Source organism: Pseudophryne corroboree, assembly GCF_028390025.1.
Source record: "Pseudophryne corroboree isolate aPseCor3 chromosome 3 unlocalized genomic scaffold, aPseCor3.hap2 SUPER_3_unloc_59, whole genome shotgun sequence".
Classification (NCBI taxonomy): Eukaryota; Metazoa; Chordata; class Amphibia; order Anura; family Myobatrachidae; genus Pseudophryne; species Pseudophryne corroboree.
Window position 1 is genome coordinate 149,155 of NW_026967551.1, and position 17,202 is coordinate 166,356.

At 43.9% G+C, this 17,202-nt stretch overlaps 1 protein-coding gene across 1 annotated transcript in view; it reads right to left on the reverse strand.

The window, feature by feature from the left end:
* The window catches only part of ENO4 (enolase 4), a 199,505-nt gene that overhangs the window by 147,477 nt on the left and 34,826 nt on the right, over nucleotides 1-17,202 (reverse strand). The window contains exon 2 of the mRNA XM_063950052.1: nucleotides 12,203-12,331. Within this exon, the coding sequence (XP_063806122.1) occupies nucleotides 12,203-12,331 (129 nt within the window). The remainder of the gene's footprint in view (nucleotides 1-12,202; nucleotides 12,332-17,202) is intronic.

Genomic DNA, 17,202 nt, shown 5'->3' on the forward strand with positions numbered 1-17,202 from the left:
TAAGTAAGGGTAAATAATAGTATATGGACATAAACTTCTTATGTCCATAACTATTCGCACGAGCGATTAATCCGCTCCAAACCAACACCGGAATATTGCTAATTAAATACTCTTCCGATGGATACTAAACACCACTGTATTACTCCTGTTAGACCCTTCGTACAATACAAAGAGGGATCTCTCTGTTCAGGAACATGCTATGTTAACTAAACTTTCAGAATCTATCAAAGGGACCATGATCTACAAAATACATTATATAGTGAAAATATGTAACGATTGAGTCGCACGCTACGATCACATAAACTCTACCGTAAATACGCATACCGTGCGCCTGCGGGTGCCCGCGGCTGTGAGTATGCGCACGTACGGGAGAGCGTACGCATGCGCAGCGCGGACCTGTGTGAGGTGCAAATATGGCAGTGTGCATAGTGATATTTTTCTGACTTTGACACTTGTGACAAGGAAGTCCACTCCCTCATCTTATCCTCTCCCCATTCCAACTGCCGTCTGGACCCCTCTCCCCTCCCGCTTCCTCTCCCCCATTGCCTGCTCCACCATGCTCATCACTTCAACCTATCACTCCCTACCGGCATCTTTCCCTCCCCATTTAAACATGCTCTTGTCTCACCTATTCTCAAAAAAACCCAGCCACAACCCTTCGTCACCTGCTAGCTACTGCCCCATTTCTCTTCTGCCACCAACGTACATGAGCGGTTGGTATACAGCCGAATCACCAGCTACCGCTGAGAACTCCATCCTTGATCTTCTTCAATCTGGCTTTCGCCCCCTCTCCCCCACTGAAACTGTCCTTGTCAAAGTCACTAATGACCTGATTTTGGCCAAATGCAGTGGTCCCTTCTCTCTGTTCATCCTGCTGGACCTCTCTGCTGCCTTTGACACTGTGAATAATTTGCTCCTCCTCCTCCGCACCTTCCAGACCGTTGGCCTCTCCAGCACTGTTATTGTCTGGTTCACCTCTTACCTCACTAACCACTTCTTCTCTGTGTCGGTCTCTGGCTCCACCTCATCCCCTTCCATCCTCCCCAGTGGTGGCACACCGGGCTTTGTCCTTGGCCCCCTTCTCTCTGTACACCTCTTCCCTGTGTGCGCTCATAGGGCCTAATTCAGAGTTGATCGTAGCAGCAAATTTGTTAGCAGTTGAGCAAAACCATGTTTCACTGCAGGGGGGGCAGATGTAACATGTGCATAGAGAGTTAGATGTGGGTGGGGTGTGTTCAAACTGAAATCTAAGTTGCAGTGTAAAAATAAAGCAGCCAGTATTTACCCTGCACAGAAACAAAATAACCCACCCAAATCTAACTCTCTCTGCACATGTTACATCTGCCTCTCCTACAGTGCACATGGTTTTGCCCAACCACTAACAAATTTGCTGCTGCGATCCTTCAGCCTCCAATACCACCTCTATGCCGACGACACGCAACTATACCTCTCCTTTCCTGACCTCTCCCCCTCTGTCCTCTCTGGGTATCCAGCTGCCTCTTCACCATCTCCTCCTGGATGTCTGAGTGCTCGTTGAATCTCAACATGGACAATATGAAACTTATCTTTCCCCCACATAGGGTCTCGCCACCCCAATACACTATCATCTTCCCTGTTCCTCAACTTCGCTGCTCGGGCATCACTCTTGACTCCTCTCTCTCCTTCACCCCCCACATTCAATCTCTGGCTTCCCCCAGTGTCAGTGCACATGCTTGTGTCCTAATAGGATGCATTATGCCTGTCTCACCTCTGTATTACTGTATGTCCAGAATTTCTATAAAGTGTCTTCAGTCACTCTATAAAGATAAAGAGCCCAATTCAGACCTGGATGCTGCAGCGTTCGCGGGCTGAAGGGCGGTGAAGTGTGTATTCGCGCAGAAGCCGCATTGCACATGGGCACACACCATATCTCACTTGTGCGATTGCCTCTGCCTGATTGACAGGCAAAGGCAGCTGTGGGGCGTGTTGGGACGACATTGCGGAGGCGTTGAGGGGGGTGCGGTCAGGACAATGGAGGCGTGTCTGAACCACTTGCAGGGTGGGCTGCGATGGCTGCGTGACGTCACGCTACTGCGACCATAAACATGGGGGGTAGCCATCCACCTTTGCAGCTAGGCTAGTGCTACTCAGCAGGTGCGAAAGCATCGCCACCGCGCAATGCTTTCCCATGTCTGCGGGGGGGGGGGGCTTGCCCTGTGCCGGGCGTCCCCCCGCATGTCAGAGATTATGGTTGTAGTGCATTGTTTCGCACATCTACGATCAGGTATGAATTAGGCCCAAAGTTATTATTATATTATCACCAATATGCAGAATAATGCAGCTATAATGTCCATTGTAAAAGGACATATGCAGCAAGCTGAGGACGCCCACAGCAGGGTATACAATGGGTCATTAAGCTGGGGGTAATCCAGATACCCTCCAAAATCCTGAGCTAAGCAAAAAAGGAGCAAGATACTAGTAGCAGTGGAGGATATACATGACAGAACGCACAGCGCCGCCCTGAGGAGAGAGATCACTAAACACCCTAACACAGACGCTTATTGGCTTCTTCAGATGGCGTTTCCGTGTCAGGGTCCTAGAGGTCCCTTTGCCAATTTGAGAGGTATGCAGATCAATATGGCAGTTTCCCCCCTGCTGATCACCTCTCACCTCCTGTCTCGGCGTATGGACAGTGCACCACCAGATCACCTCTCACCTCCTGTCTCAGCGTATAGACAGTTCACCACCAGATCACCTCCTGTCTCAGTGTATGGACAGTGCACCACCAGATCACCTCTCACCTCCTGTCTCAGCGTATAGACAGTTCACCACCAGATCACCTCCTGTCTCGGCGTATGGACAGTGCACCACCAGATCACCTCTCACCTCCTGTCTCAGCGTATAGACAGTTCACCACCAGATCACCTCCTGTCTCAGTGTATGGACAGTGCACCACCAGATCACCTCTCACCTCCTGTCTCAGCGTATAAACAGTGCACCACCAGATCACCTCTCACCTCCTGTCTCAGCGTATAGACAGTTCACCACCAGATCACCTCCTGTCTCGGCGTATGGACAGTGCACCACCAGATCACCTCTCACCTCCTGTCTCAGCGTATAGACAGTTCACCACCAGATCACCTCCTGTCTCAGTGTATGGACAGTGCACCACCAGATCACCTCTCACCTCCTGTCTCAGCGTATAGACAGTTCACCACCAGATCACCTCCTGTCTCGGCGTATGGACAGTGCACCACCAGATCACCTCTCACCTCCTGTCTCAGCATATAGACAGTTCACCACCAGATCACCTCCTGTCTCAGCGTATGGACAGTGCACCACCAGATCACCTCTCACCTCCTGTCTCAGCGTATAAACAGTGCACCACCAGATCACCTCTCACCTCCTGTCTCAGCATATGGACAGTGCACCACCAGATCACCTCTCACCTCCTGTCTCAGCGTATGGACAGTGCACCACCAGTTCACCTCTCACCTCCTGTCTCAGCGTATGGACAGTGCACCACCAGTTCACCTCTCACCTCCTGTCTCAGCATATGGACAGTGCACCACCAGATCACCTCTCACCTCCTGTCTCAGCATATGGACAGTGCACCACCAGATCACCTCTCACCTCCTGTCTCAGCATATGGACAGTGCACCACCAGATCACCTCTTACCTCCTGTCTCAGCGTATAAACAGTGCACCACCAGATCACCTCTGACCTCCTGTCTCAGCGTATAGACAGTGCACCACCAGATCACCTCCTGTCTCAGCGTATGGACAGTGCACCACCAGATCACCTCTCACCTCCTGTCTCAGCATATGGACAGTGCACCAGATCACCTCTCACCTCCTGTCTCAGCGTATAGACAGTGCACCACCAGATCACCTCTCACCTCCTGTCTCAGCGTATAGACAGTGTACCAGATCACGGAATATGCTGCTTTACTGTATACATCCCTCGGAATCGTCCCACGTTGGATGGGACAGCACCACTTTTCAGGTACAGTATTCGTCCACAGTGTCCGTGCACAGAGAGAAATCAGGGAGGGGGGGGGGGGAACCCTCATACCACTACTCTGCATAGCATGCCCACAGAGTGATATAAGTGGGGATGCACAAAGAGTCCCTGATCTGAAACACCACGGCCAAGATTCACAGATTTATCAAGACTTGAAGAGTGATCAATAGCACTGTGATAAAGTATCAGCCAACCAGCTCCTAACTGCCATGTTACAGGCTGTGTTTGAAATATGACAGTTAGGAGCTGATTGATTGGTACGTTATCACTAAGGCTGGATAAATCAGGACCATGTATATCTTGGGAGATATATAATGTAACACGGGTACTGTAAATAAGGACTCTCAGGTAGGTTTTCCGGTTACGGGCATCAGACGCTGTAGAACAGCATACTCAGGCTTGGGCCTGATCACACAGGTACATAGATATAAATGAAACAAACATAAAAGGTCCTAGCACTTCCCGTGCTCACAAGTCATTCTGCTGCAGTGGCTTGCAGCCACACATGCCATGCTCTCCTGGCACGGCCAATGTCCACACTCCCTGGCACTATAAACTGAGCCCTGCTCACTGGCCTCTAACAGGCATCAGCTCAACGCACTGTAGGTGTTTGGGAGTTTTAACCTCCCTCTCCTGCACCAGACTTCCTGCTGTCTCCGCGTGAGCTGGAAAATCTAGACCTCTGTTTATCCAGTTACATCCGTGCAATTCAGAAAGCCTGGAATTGTAAACTTCACTACAGGTGCAGACTGTGTAGGCCTTGTTTTCTCACACACACACACACACACACACACACACACACACACACACACACACACACACACACACACACACACACACACACACACACACACACACACACACACACACACACACACACACACACAATGATTCCAGGAACGTCTGTCTGATCCTGTATGTGCATTGTATAGAATGTCTGTCTGATCCTGTATGTACATTGTATAGAACGTCTGTCTGATCCTGTATGTACATTGTATAGAACGTCTGTCTGATCCTGTATGTGCATTGCATAGAACGTCTGTCTGATCCTGTATGTACATTGTATGGAACGTCTGTCTGATCCTGTATGTACATTGTATGGAACGTCTCTCTGATCCTGTATGTACATTGTATAGAACGTCTGTCTGATCCTGTATGTACATTGTATGGAACGTCTCTCTGATCCTGTATGTACATTGTATAGAACGTCTGTCTGATCCTGTATGTACATTGTATGGAACGTCTGTCTGATCCTGTATGTACATTGTATAGAACGTCTGTCTGATCCTGTATGTACATTGTATAGAACGTCTGTGTGATCCTGTATGTACATTGTATAGAACGTCTGTGTGATCCTGTATGTACATTGTATAAAACGTCTGTCTGATGCGGTATGTGCATTGTATGGAACGTCTCTCTGATCCTGTATGTACATTGTATAGAACGTCTGTCTGATCCTGTATGTACATTGTATGGAACGTCTCTCTGATCCTGTATGTGCATTGTATAGAACGTCTGTCTGATCCTGTATGTGCATTGCATAGAACGTCTGTCTGATCCTGTATGTACATTGTATGGAACGTCTCTCTGATCCTGTATGTACATTGTATAGAACGTCTGTCTGATCCTGTATGTACAATGTATAGAACGTCTGTGTGATCCTGTATGTGCATTGCATAGAACGTCTGTCTGATACTGTGTATCTATTGTACATTGTATAGAACATCTGTCTGATCCGGTATGTGCATTGCATAGAACATCTGTCTGATCCGGTATGTGCATTGCATAGAACGTCTGTCTGATCCTGTATGTACATTGTATGGAACGTCTGTCTGATGCGGTATGTACATTGTATAGAATGTATGTCTGATCCTGTATGTACATTGTATAGAACGTATGTCTGATCCTGTATGTACATTGTATAGAACGTCTGTCTGATCCTGTATGTGCATTGTATAGAACGTCTGTCTGATCCTGTATGTACATTGTATAGAACGTCTGTCTGATACTGTGTATCTATTGTACATTGTATAGAACATCTGTCTGATCCGGTATGTGCATTGCATAGAACGTCTGTCATGCTCTCCTGGCACGGCCAATGTCCACACTCCCTGGCACTATAAACTGAGCCCTGCTCACTGGCCTCTAACAGGCATCAGCTCAACGCACTGTAGGTGTTTGGGAGTTTTAACCTCCCTCTCCTGCACCAGACTTCCTGCTGTCTCCGCGTGAGCTGGAAAATCTAGACCTCTGTTTATCCAGTTACATCCGTGCAATTCAGAAAGCCTGGAATTGTAAACTTCACTACAGGTGCAGACTGTGTAGGCCTTGTTTTCTCACACACACACACACACACACACACACACACACACACACACACACACACACACACACACACAATGATTCCAGGAACGTCTGTCTGATCCTGTATGTGCATTGTATAGAATGTCTGTCTGATCCTGTATGTACATTGTATAGAACGTCTGTCTGATCCTGTATGTACATTGTATAGAACGTCTGTCTGATCCTGTATGTACATTGCATGGAACGTCTGTCTGATCCTGTATGTACATTGCATGGAACGTCTGTCTGATCCTGTATGTGCATTGTATAGAACGTCTGTCTGATCCTGTATGTGCATTGCATAGAACGTCTGTCTGATCCTGTATGTACATTGTATGGAACGTCTGTCTGATCCTGTATGTACATTGTATGGAACGTCTCTCTGATCCTGTATGTACATTGTATAGAACGTCTGTCTGATCCTGTATGTACATTGTATGGAACGTCTCTCTGATCCTGTATGTACATTGTATAGAACGTCTGTCTGATCCTGTATGTACATTGTATGGAACGTCTGTCTGATCCTGTATGTACATTGTATAGAACGTCTGTCTGATCCTGTATGTACATTGTATAGAACGTCTGTGTGATCCTGTATGTACATTGTATAGAACGTCTGTGTGATCCTGTATGTACATTGTATAAAACGTCTGTCTGATGCGGTATGTGCATTGTATGGAACGTCTCTCTGATCCTGTATGTACATTGTATAGAACGTCTGTCTGATCCTGTATGTACATTGTATGGAACGTCTCTCTGATCCTGTATGTGCATTGTATAGAACGTCTGTCTGATCCTGTATGTGCATTGCATAGAACGTCTGTCTGATCCTGTATGTACATTGTATGGAACGTCTCTCTGATCCTGTATGTACATTGTATAGAACGTCTGTCTGATCCTGTATGTACAATGTATAGAACGTCTGTGTGATCCTGTATGTGCATTGCATAGAACGTCTGTCTGATACTGTGTATCTATTGTACATTGTATAGAACATCTGTCTGATCCGGTATGTGCATTGCATAGAACATCTGTCTGATCCGGTATGTGCATTGCATAGAACGTCTGTCTGATCCTGTATGTACATTGTATGGAACGTCTGTCTGATGCGGTATGTACATTGTATAGAATGTATGTCTGATCCTGTATGTACATTGTATAGAACGTATGTCTGATCCTGTATGTACATTGTATAGAACGTCTGTCTGATCCTGTATGTGCATTGTATAGAACGTCTGTCTGATCCTGTATGTACATTGTATAGAACGTCTGTCTGATACTGTGTATCTATTGTACATTGTATAGAACATCTGTCTGATCCGGTATGTGCATTGCATAGAACGTCTGTCTGATCCTGTATGTACATTGCATGGAACGTCTGTGTGATCCTGTATGTACATTGTATAGAACGTCTGTCTGATCCTGTATGTGCATTGCATAGAACGTCTGTCTGATCCTGTATTTACATTGTATAGAACTTCTGTCTGATCCTGTATTTACATTGTATAGAACGTATGTCTGATCCTGTATGTACATTGTATAGAATGTCTGTCTGATCCTGTATGTACATTGTATAGAACGTCTGTCTGATCCTGTATGTACATTGTATGGAACGTATGTCTGATCCTGTATGTACATTGTATAGAACGTCTGTCTGATACTGTATGTACATTGTATAGAATGTCTGTCTGATCCTGTATGTACATTGTATAGAATGTCTGTCTGATACTGTGTATCTATTGTACATTGTATAGAATGTCTGTCTGATCCTGTATGTACATTGTATAGAATGTCTGTCTGATCCTGTATTTACATTGTATAGAACGTCTGTCTGATGCTGTATGTACATTGTATAGAACGTCCGTCTGATCCTGTATGTACATTGTATGGAACGTCTGTCTGATGCGGTATGTACATTGTATGGAACGTCTGTCTGATGCTGTATGTGCATTGTATAGAACGTCTGTCTGATCCTGTATGTGCATTGTATAGAACGTCTGTGTGATCCTGTATGTACATTGTATAGAACGTCTGTCTGATCCTGTATGTACATTGTATAGAACGTATGTCTGATCCTGTATGTACATTGTATAGAACGTCTGTCTGATCCTGTATGTACATTGTATGGAACGTCTGTCTGATCCTGTATGTACATTGTATAGAACGTCTGTCTGATGCTGTATGTGCATTGTATGGAACGTATGTCTGATCCTGTATGTACATTGTATAGAACGTCTGTCTGATGCTGTATGTGCATTGTATAGAACGTCTGTCTGATCCTGTATGTACATTGTATGGAACGTCTGTCTGATCCTGTATGTACATTGTATAGAACGTCTGTCTGATGCTGTATGTGCATTGTATGGAACGTATGTCTGATCCGGTATGTGCATTGTATAGAACGTCTGTCTGATCCTGTATGTACATTGTATAGAACGTCTGTGTGATACTGTACGTACATTGTATAGAACGTCTGTCTGATCCGGTATGTGCATTGTATAGAACGTCTGTCTGATCCGGTATGTGCATTGTATAGAACGTCTGTCTGATCCGGTATGTACATTGTATAGAACGTCTGTCTGATGCGGTATGTGCATTGCATAGAACGTCTGTCTGATGCGGTATGTGCATTGCATAGAATGTCTGTCTGATGCGGTATGTACATTGTATAGAATGTCTGTCTGATGCGGTATGTACATTGTATAGAACGTCTGTCTGATACTGTGTATCTATTGTACATTGTATAGAACGTCTGTCTGATCCTGTATGTGCATTGCATAGAACGTCTGTCTGATCCTGTATGTACACTGTATAGAACGTCTGTCTGATGCGGTATATGCATTGCATAGAACGTCTGTCTGATCCGGTATGTGCATTGCATAGAACGTCTGTCTGATCCTGTATGTACATTGCATAGAACGTCTGTCTGATCCTGCATGTACATTGCATAGAACGTCTGTCTGATCCTGCATGTACATTGTATAGAACGTCTGTCTGATCCTGTATGTACACTGTATAGAACGTCTGTCTGATGCTGTATGTACATTTTATGGAACGTCTCTCTGATGCTGTATGTACATTGTATAGAACGTCTGTCTGATCCTGTATGTACATTGTATAGAACGTCTGTCTGATCCTGTATGTGCATTGCATAGAACGTCTGTCTGATCCTGTATGTACACTGTATAGAACGTCTGTCTGATACTGTGTATCTATTGTACATTGTATAGAACGTCGGTCTGATCCGGTATGTGCATTGTATAGAATGTCTGTCTGATCCGGTATGTGCATTGTATAGAACGTCTGTCTGATCCTGTGTATCTATTGTACATTGTATAGAACGTCTGTCTGATCCTGTATGTACATTGTATAGAACGTCTGTCTGATCCTGTGTATCTATTGTACATTGTATAGAACGTCTGTCTGATCCTGTATTTACATTGTATAGAACGTATGTCTGATCCTGTATGTACATTGTATGGAACGTCTGTCTGATCCTGTATGTGCATTGTATAGAACGTCTGTCTGATCCTGTGTATCTATTGTACATTGTATAGAACGTCTGTCTGATCCTGTATGTACATTGTATAGAACGTCTGTCTGATGCGGTATGTGCATTGTATAGAAAGTCTGTCTGATCCTGTATGTACACTGTATAGAACGTCTGTCTGATGCTGTATGTACATTTTATGGAACGTCTCTCTGATGCTGTATGTGCATTGTATAGAACGTCTGTCTGATGCTGTATGTGCATTGCATAGAACGTCTGTCTGATCCTGTATGTACATTGTATAGAACGTCTGTCTGATCCTGTATGTACACTGTATAGAACGTCTGTCTGATACTGTGTATCTATTGTACATTGTATAGAACGTCGGTCTGATCCGGTATATGCATTGCATAGAACGTCTGTCTGATCCTGTATGTGCATTGTATAGAATGTCTGTCTGATCCGGTATGTACATTGTATGGAACGTCGGTCTGATCCTGTATGTACATTGTATAGAACGTCTGTCTGATCCTGTGTATCTATTGTACATTGTATAGAACGTCTGTCTGATCCTGTATGTACATTGTATAGAACGTCTGTCTGATGCGGTATGTGCATTGTATAGAACGTCTGTCTGATGCGGTATGTACATTGTATAGAATGTCTGTCTGATCCTGCATGTGCATTGCATAGAACGTCTGTCTGATCCTGTATGTGCATTGCATAGAACGTCTGTCTGATCCTGTATGTACATTGCATAGAACGTCTGTCTGATCCTGTATGTACACTGTATAGAACGTCTGTCTGATGCTGTATGTACATTTTATGGAACGTCTCTCTGATGCTGTATGTGCATTGTATGGAACGTATGTCTGATCCGGTATGTGCATTGCATAGAACGTCTGTGTGATACTGTACGTACATTGTATAGAACGTCTGTCTGATCCGGTATGTGCATTGTACATTGTATAGAACGTCTGTCTGATCCGGTATGTACATTGTATAGAACGTCTGTGTGATCCGGTATGTGCATTGTATAGAACGTCTTTCAGATCCGGTATGTGCATTGCATAGAACGTCTGTCTGATGCGGTATGTGCATTGTACATTGTATGGAACGTCTGTCTGATCCGGTATGTGCATTGTACATTGTATAGAACGTCTGTCTGATCCGGTATGTGCATTGTATAGAACGTCTGTCTGATCCTGTATGTGCATTGTACATTGTATAGAACGTCTGTCTGATCCGGTATGTACATTGTATAGAACGTCTGTCTGATGCGGTATGTGCATTGCATAGAACGTCTGTCTGATGCGGTATGTGCATTGCATAGAACGTCTGTCTGATCCGGTATGTGCATTGTATAGAATGTCTGTCTGATGCGGTATGTGCATTGTATAGAACGTCTGTCTGATCCGGTATGTACATTGTATAGAACGTCTGTCTGATGCGGTATGTGCATTGCATAGAACGTCTGTCTGATGCGGTATGTGCATTGCATAGAACGTCTGTCTGATCCGGTATGTGCATTGTATAGAATGTCTGTCTGATGCGGTATGTGCATTGTATAGAACGTCTGTCTGATACTGTGTATCTATTGTACATTGTATAGAACGTCTGTCTGATCCTGTATGTACATTGTATAGAACGTCTGTCTGACGCGGTATGTGCATTGCATAGAACGTCTGTCTGATCCGGTATGTGCATTGTACATTGTATAGAACGTCTGTCTGATCCGGTATGTGCATTGTATAGAACGTCTGTCTGATCCTGTATGTACATTGTATAGAACGTCTGTCTGACGCGGTATGTGCATTGCATAGAACGTCTGTCTGACGCGGTATGTGCATTGCATAGAACGTCTGTCTGACGCGGTATGTGCATTGCATAGAACGTCTGTCTGACGCGGTATGTGCATTGCATAGAACGTCTGTCTGACGCGGTATGTGCATTGTATAGTACGTCTGTCTGATCCGGTATGTACATTGTATAGAACGACTGTCTGATGCTGTATGTACATTGTATAGAACGTCTGTCTGATCCGTTATGTACATTGTATAGAACGTCTGTCTGATGCGGTATGTACATTGTATAGAACGTCTGTCTGATGCGGTATGTGCATTGTATAGAACGTCTGTCTGATACTGTGTATCTATTGTACATTGCATAGAACGTCTGTCTGATCCTGTATGTACATTGTATAGAACATCTGTCTGATCCTGTATGTACATTGTATAGAACGTCTGTCTGATCCTGTGTGTACATTGTATAAAACATCTGTCTGATCCTGTATGTACATTGTATAGAACGTCTGTCTGATCCTGTGTATCTATTGTACAGTGTATAGCATGACATGGTTACAATACCTTGTTAGTGTTCCGTACTGTGCACGACACCTCTGCTTCTAGAGTGGTTTGGCCGATGCCATCCAGGACCTTTCTTCCACGGATGGTGCTGATAACTGGAGGCATGGAGATCTCAGCAAAGTAATTGGCCTGGAAACACAAACAAACAGTCTCCAATCAGAATGATAATTATACTTACCTGCTCTTCCGCCAAGTCCAGGGACTCCCAATCTTTCAGGTAGTTCCCAGGAATCTCAGAAGAGCGGGAAGGATGGGGAGAATAAAAGAGTCAATCGCGGGTCAGTAGGTAGGGGGCGGGGCCAGTATGACACACCTCTGTAAGAGTGATTCGAGTAGCCGGCCCGCCCTGGTCACCTGCATCTGCTCTGCCCAGATCAGAGCAGAATGTATTTTGTATGTATGAATAGCTGCACAGTACCACTTCTCCTGTATGCTGTGTGCAATTCCCAGTGCACAACATTCAGAGTCCATCAGATGGCGCCATTTCCTCATCACGTACACGTCATTACTCTCTGCATACCTCCGCCTTGCCGATCATATACAGAGTCATACATCCTATGTCAGTATTATCTGCGGCACAGCTATTATCCATGAAGCTGCGTGGTGGTCAGCCGCACAGTGTATACTGCTGTATATTCCTCATCATAGCTTATAAATGTCTGAGATCAGCCCGGATCCCGCACCTCCAGCAAACCCGGGGCCAATTACATATACCACCCGGGGTATTTATACTCATTTCATCCAATGTCTCGTTACTACATACCACTTTACCAGATTATCTGTTATTACACCCCCTTCCAGATTCCCCGTTACTACATACCACTTTACCAGATTATCTGTTATTACACCCCCTTCCAGATTCCCCGTTACTACATACCACTTTACCAGATTATCTGTTATTACACCCCCTTCCAGATTCCCCGTTACTACATACCACTTTACCAGATTATCTGTTATTACACCCCCTTCCAGATTCCCCGTTACTACATACCACTTTACCAGATTATCTGTTATTACACCCCCTTCCAGATTCCTCGTTACTACATACCACTTCTATCAGATTCTGTTATTACACCCCCTTCCAGATTCCTCGTTACTACATACCACTTCTATCAGATTCTGTTATTACACCCCCTTCCAGATTCCCCGTTACTACATACCAGTTCTATCAGATTCTGTTATTACACCCCCTTCCAGATTCCCCGTTACTACATACCACTTCTATCAGATTCTGTTATTACACCCCCTTCCAGATTCCCCGTTACTACATACCAGTTCTATCAGATTCTGTTATTACACCCCCTTCCAGATTCCCCGTTACTACATACCACTTCTATCAGATTATCTATTACACCCCCTTCCAGATTCCCCGTTACTACATACCACTTCTATCAGATTCTGTTATTATTACACCCCCTTCCAGATTCCTCGTTACTACATACCACTTCTATCAGATTCTGTTATTTCACCCCCTTCCAGATTCCACGTTACTACATACCAGTTCTATCAGATTCTGTTATTACACCCCCTTCCAGACTCCGCGTTACTACATACCAGTTCTATCAGATTCTGTTATTACACCCCCTTCCAGATTCCACTCTACTACATACCAGTTCTATCAGATTCTGTTATTACACCCCCTTCCAGACTCCGCGTTACTACATACCACTTCTATCAGATTCTATTACACCCCCTTCTAGCTTCCCCGTTACTACATACCACTTCTTCAGATTATCTGTTATTACACCCCATTCCAGATTCCCCGTTACTACATACCACTTCTATCAGATTAGATGGGATTACACCCCCTTCCAGATTCCACTCTACTACATACCACTTCTATCAGATTCTGTTATTACACCCCCTTCCAGATTCCACACTACTACATACCACTTCTATCAGATTCTATTATACCACCTTCCAGATTCCCCGTTACTACATACCACTTTTCCAGATTATCTGTTATTACACCCCCTTCCAGATTCCCCGTTACTACATACCAGTTCTGTCAGATTCTGTTATTACACCCCCTTCCAGATTCCCCGTTACTACATACCACTTCTATCAGATTATCTGTTATTACACCCCCTTCCAGATTCCCCGTTACTACATACCACTTTACCAGATTCTGTTATTACACCCCCTTCCAGATTCCCCGTTACTACATACCACTATCAGATTATCTGTTATTACACCCCATTTCCAGATTCCCCGTTACTACATACCAGTTCTATCAGATTCTGTTATTTCATCCCCTTTACAGATTCCCCGTTACTACATACCACTTCTATCAGATTATCTGTTATTACACCCCCTTCCAGATTCCCCGTTACTACATACCACTTTACCAGATTGTTATTACACCCCCTTCCAGATTCCCCGTTACTACATACCACTATCAGATTATCCGTTATTACACCCCATTTCCAGATTCCCCGTTACTACATACCAGTTCTGTCAGATTCTGTTATTACATCCCCTTCCAGACTCCGCGTTACTACAAACCACTTTACCAGATTATCTATTACATCCCCTTCCAGATTCCCCGTTACTACATACCACTTCTATCAGATTCTGTTATTACACCCCCTTCCAGATTCCAATCTACTACATACCACTTCTATCAGATTCTATTACACCTCCTTCCAGATTCCTCGTTACTACATACCACTTTACCAGATTATCTGTTATTACACCCCCTTCCAGATTCCCCGTTACTACATACCACTTCTATCAGATTCTGTTATTACACCCCCTTCCAGATTCCCCGTTACTACATACCACTTTACTAGATTATCTGTTATTACACCCCCTTCCAGATTCCCCGTTACTACATACCACTTCTATCAGATTCTATTACACCCCCTTCCAAATTCCCCGTTACTACATACCACTTCTATCAGATTCTGTTATTACACCCCCTTCCAGATTCCCCGTTACTACATACCACTTCTATCAGATTCTGTTATTACACCTCCTTCCAGATTCCCCGTTACTAGTTACCACTTTACCAGATTATATATTACACCCCCTTCCAGATTCCCCGTTACTACATACCACTTCTATCAGATTCTGTTATTACACCCCCTTCCAGATTCCCCGTTACTACATACCACTTTACCAGATTATCTGTTATTACACACCCTTCCAGATTCCCCATTACTACATACCACTTCTATCAGATTCTGTTATTACACCCCCCTTCCAGATTCCGTTACTACATACCACTTCTATCAGATTCTATTATACCCCCCTTCCAGATTCCCCGTTACTACTTACCACTTCTATCAGATTCTGTTATTAAACACTCTTCCAGATTCCCCATTACTACATACCACTTCTATCAGATTCTGTTATTACACCCCCTTCCAGATTCCCAGTTACTACATACCACTTCTATCAGATTCTGTTATTACACCCCCCCCCTTCCAGATTCCCCGTTACTACATACCACTTCTATCAGATTCTGTTATTACACCCCCTTCCAGATTCCCAGTTACTACATACCACTTCTATCAGATTATCTGTGATTACACCCCCTTCCAGATTCCCCGTTACTACATACCACTTTACCAGATTATCTGTTATTACACCCCCTTCCAGATTCCCCATTACTACATACCACTTCTATCAGATTCTGTTATTACACCCCCTTCCAGATTCCACTCTACTACATACCACTTCAATCAGATTCTGTTATTACACCCCCTTCCAGATTCCCCGTTACTACATACCACTTCTATCAGATTCTGTTATTGCACCCCCTTCCAGATTCCCGTTACTACATACAACTTCTATCAGATTATCTGTGATTACACCCCCTTCCAGATTCCCCGTTACTACATACCACTTCTATTAGATTCTGTTATTACACCCCCTTCCAGATTCCGTTACTACATACCACTTCTATCAGATTCTGTTATTACACACCCTTCCAGATTCCCCATTACTACATACCACTTCTATCAGATTCTGTTATTACTCCCCCCTTCCAGATTCCCCGTTACTACATACCACTTCTAACAGATTCTGTTATTACACCCCCTTCCAGATTCCCCGTTACTACATACCACTTCTATCAGATTCTGTTATTACACCCCCCTTCCAGATTCCCCGTTACTACATACCACTTCTATCAGATTCTGTTATTACACCCCCCTTCCAGATTCCCCGTTACTACATACCACTTTGCCAGATTATCTGTTATTACACCCCCCTTCCAGATTCCCTGTTACTACATACCACTTCTACAGAAAAGGTGAAGAAAAAGGGATCAGTTTCTCTGGGTGCATTCACTCCCAGGACCAACAAGAATTCCTAATATTGGATCTGTGTCTTTATACTTTTTTATATATATGTATTAACACTTAATTCTTCGTACCTACCAATACCCATATGGAATGTGTCAACTTTATTAGTATCCCATATGAAGTATTATGACCCCTAATTGGGCCGTAAAAGTGAAATATAAAATTCATAAAAGATAGTGTAGACGTAAATGAGAAAAATGGACAAAACAAAGAAAGAGGATTTGTTCTGTCCTAGTGCCAAATAATAAAGAAAATTAAAAACTAAGCCGTGTGCCGCCTATTATTGATTAGTATTTTGTATACGGATCGTATTCCACTGCTATATTCCTCGGAAGAATATAATTGGGATATATATGTATATTCTTTATAATAGGTATAACAATCCCTAATCAGTATTATAATTCTTCATAAACCTGCCACAACCTTATTCTGATTATTTAGTAGGGACAAAAATTCCCAACATGGGCATTACTCCTGTGTTTCTCTCCTGCCAAAGATAACCGTTGCTTCTAGTTGATACACTTGATATCATTTAATACACAGCAAAATGTTGTAACCGATACAATTAAACAAAATGTCTTGCTGTGTTGTAACTCTACCACCATATCCTTAGAGGTCTGCAGTACCTCCTTCCAGATGGAATGCAATTATGGAAATTACTTATCATAGGCAAGAAAGCACAGTGGAAGT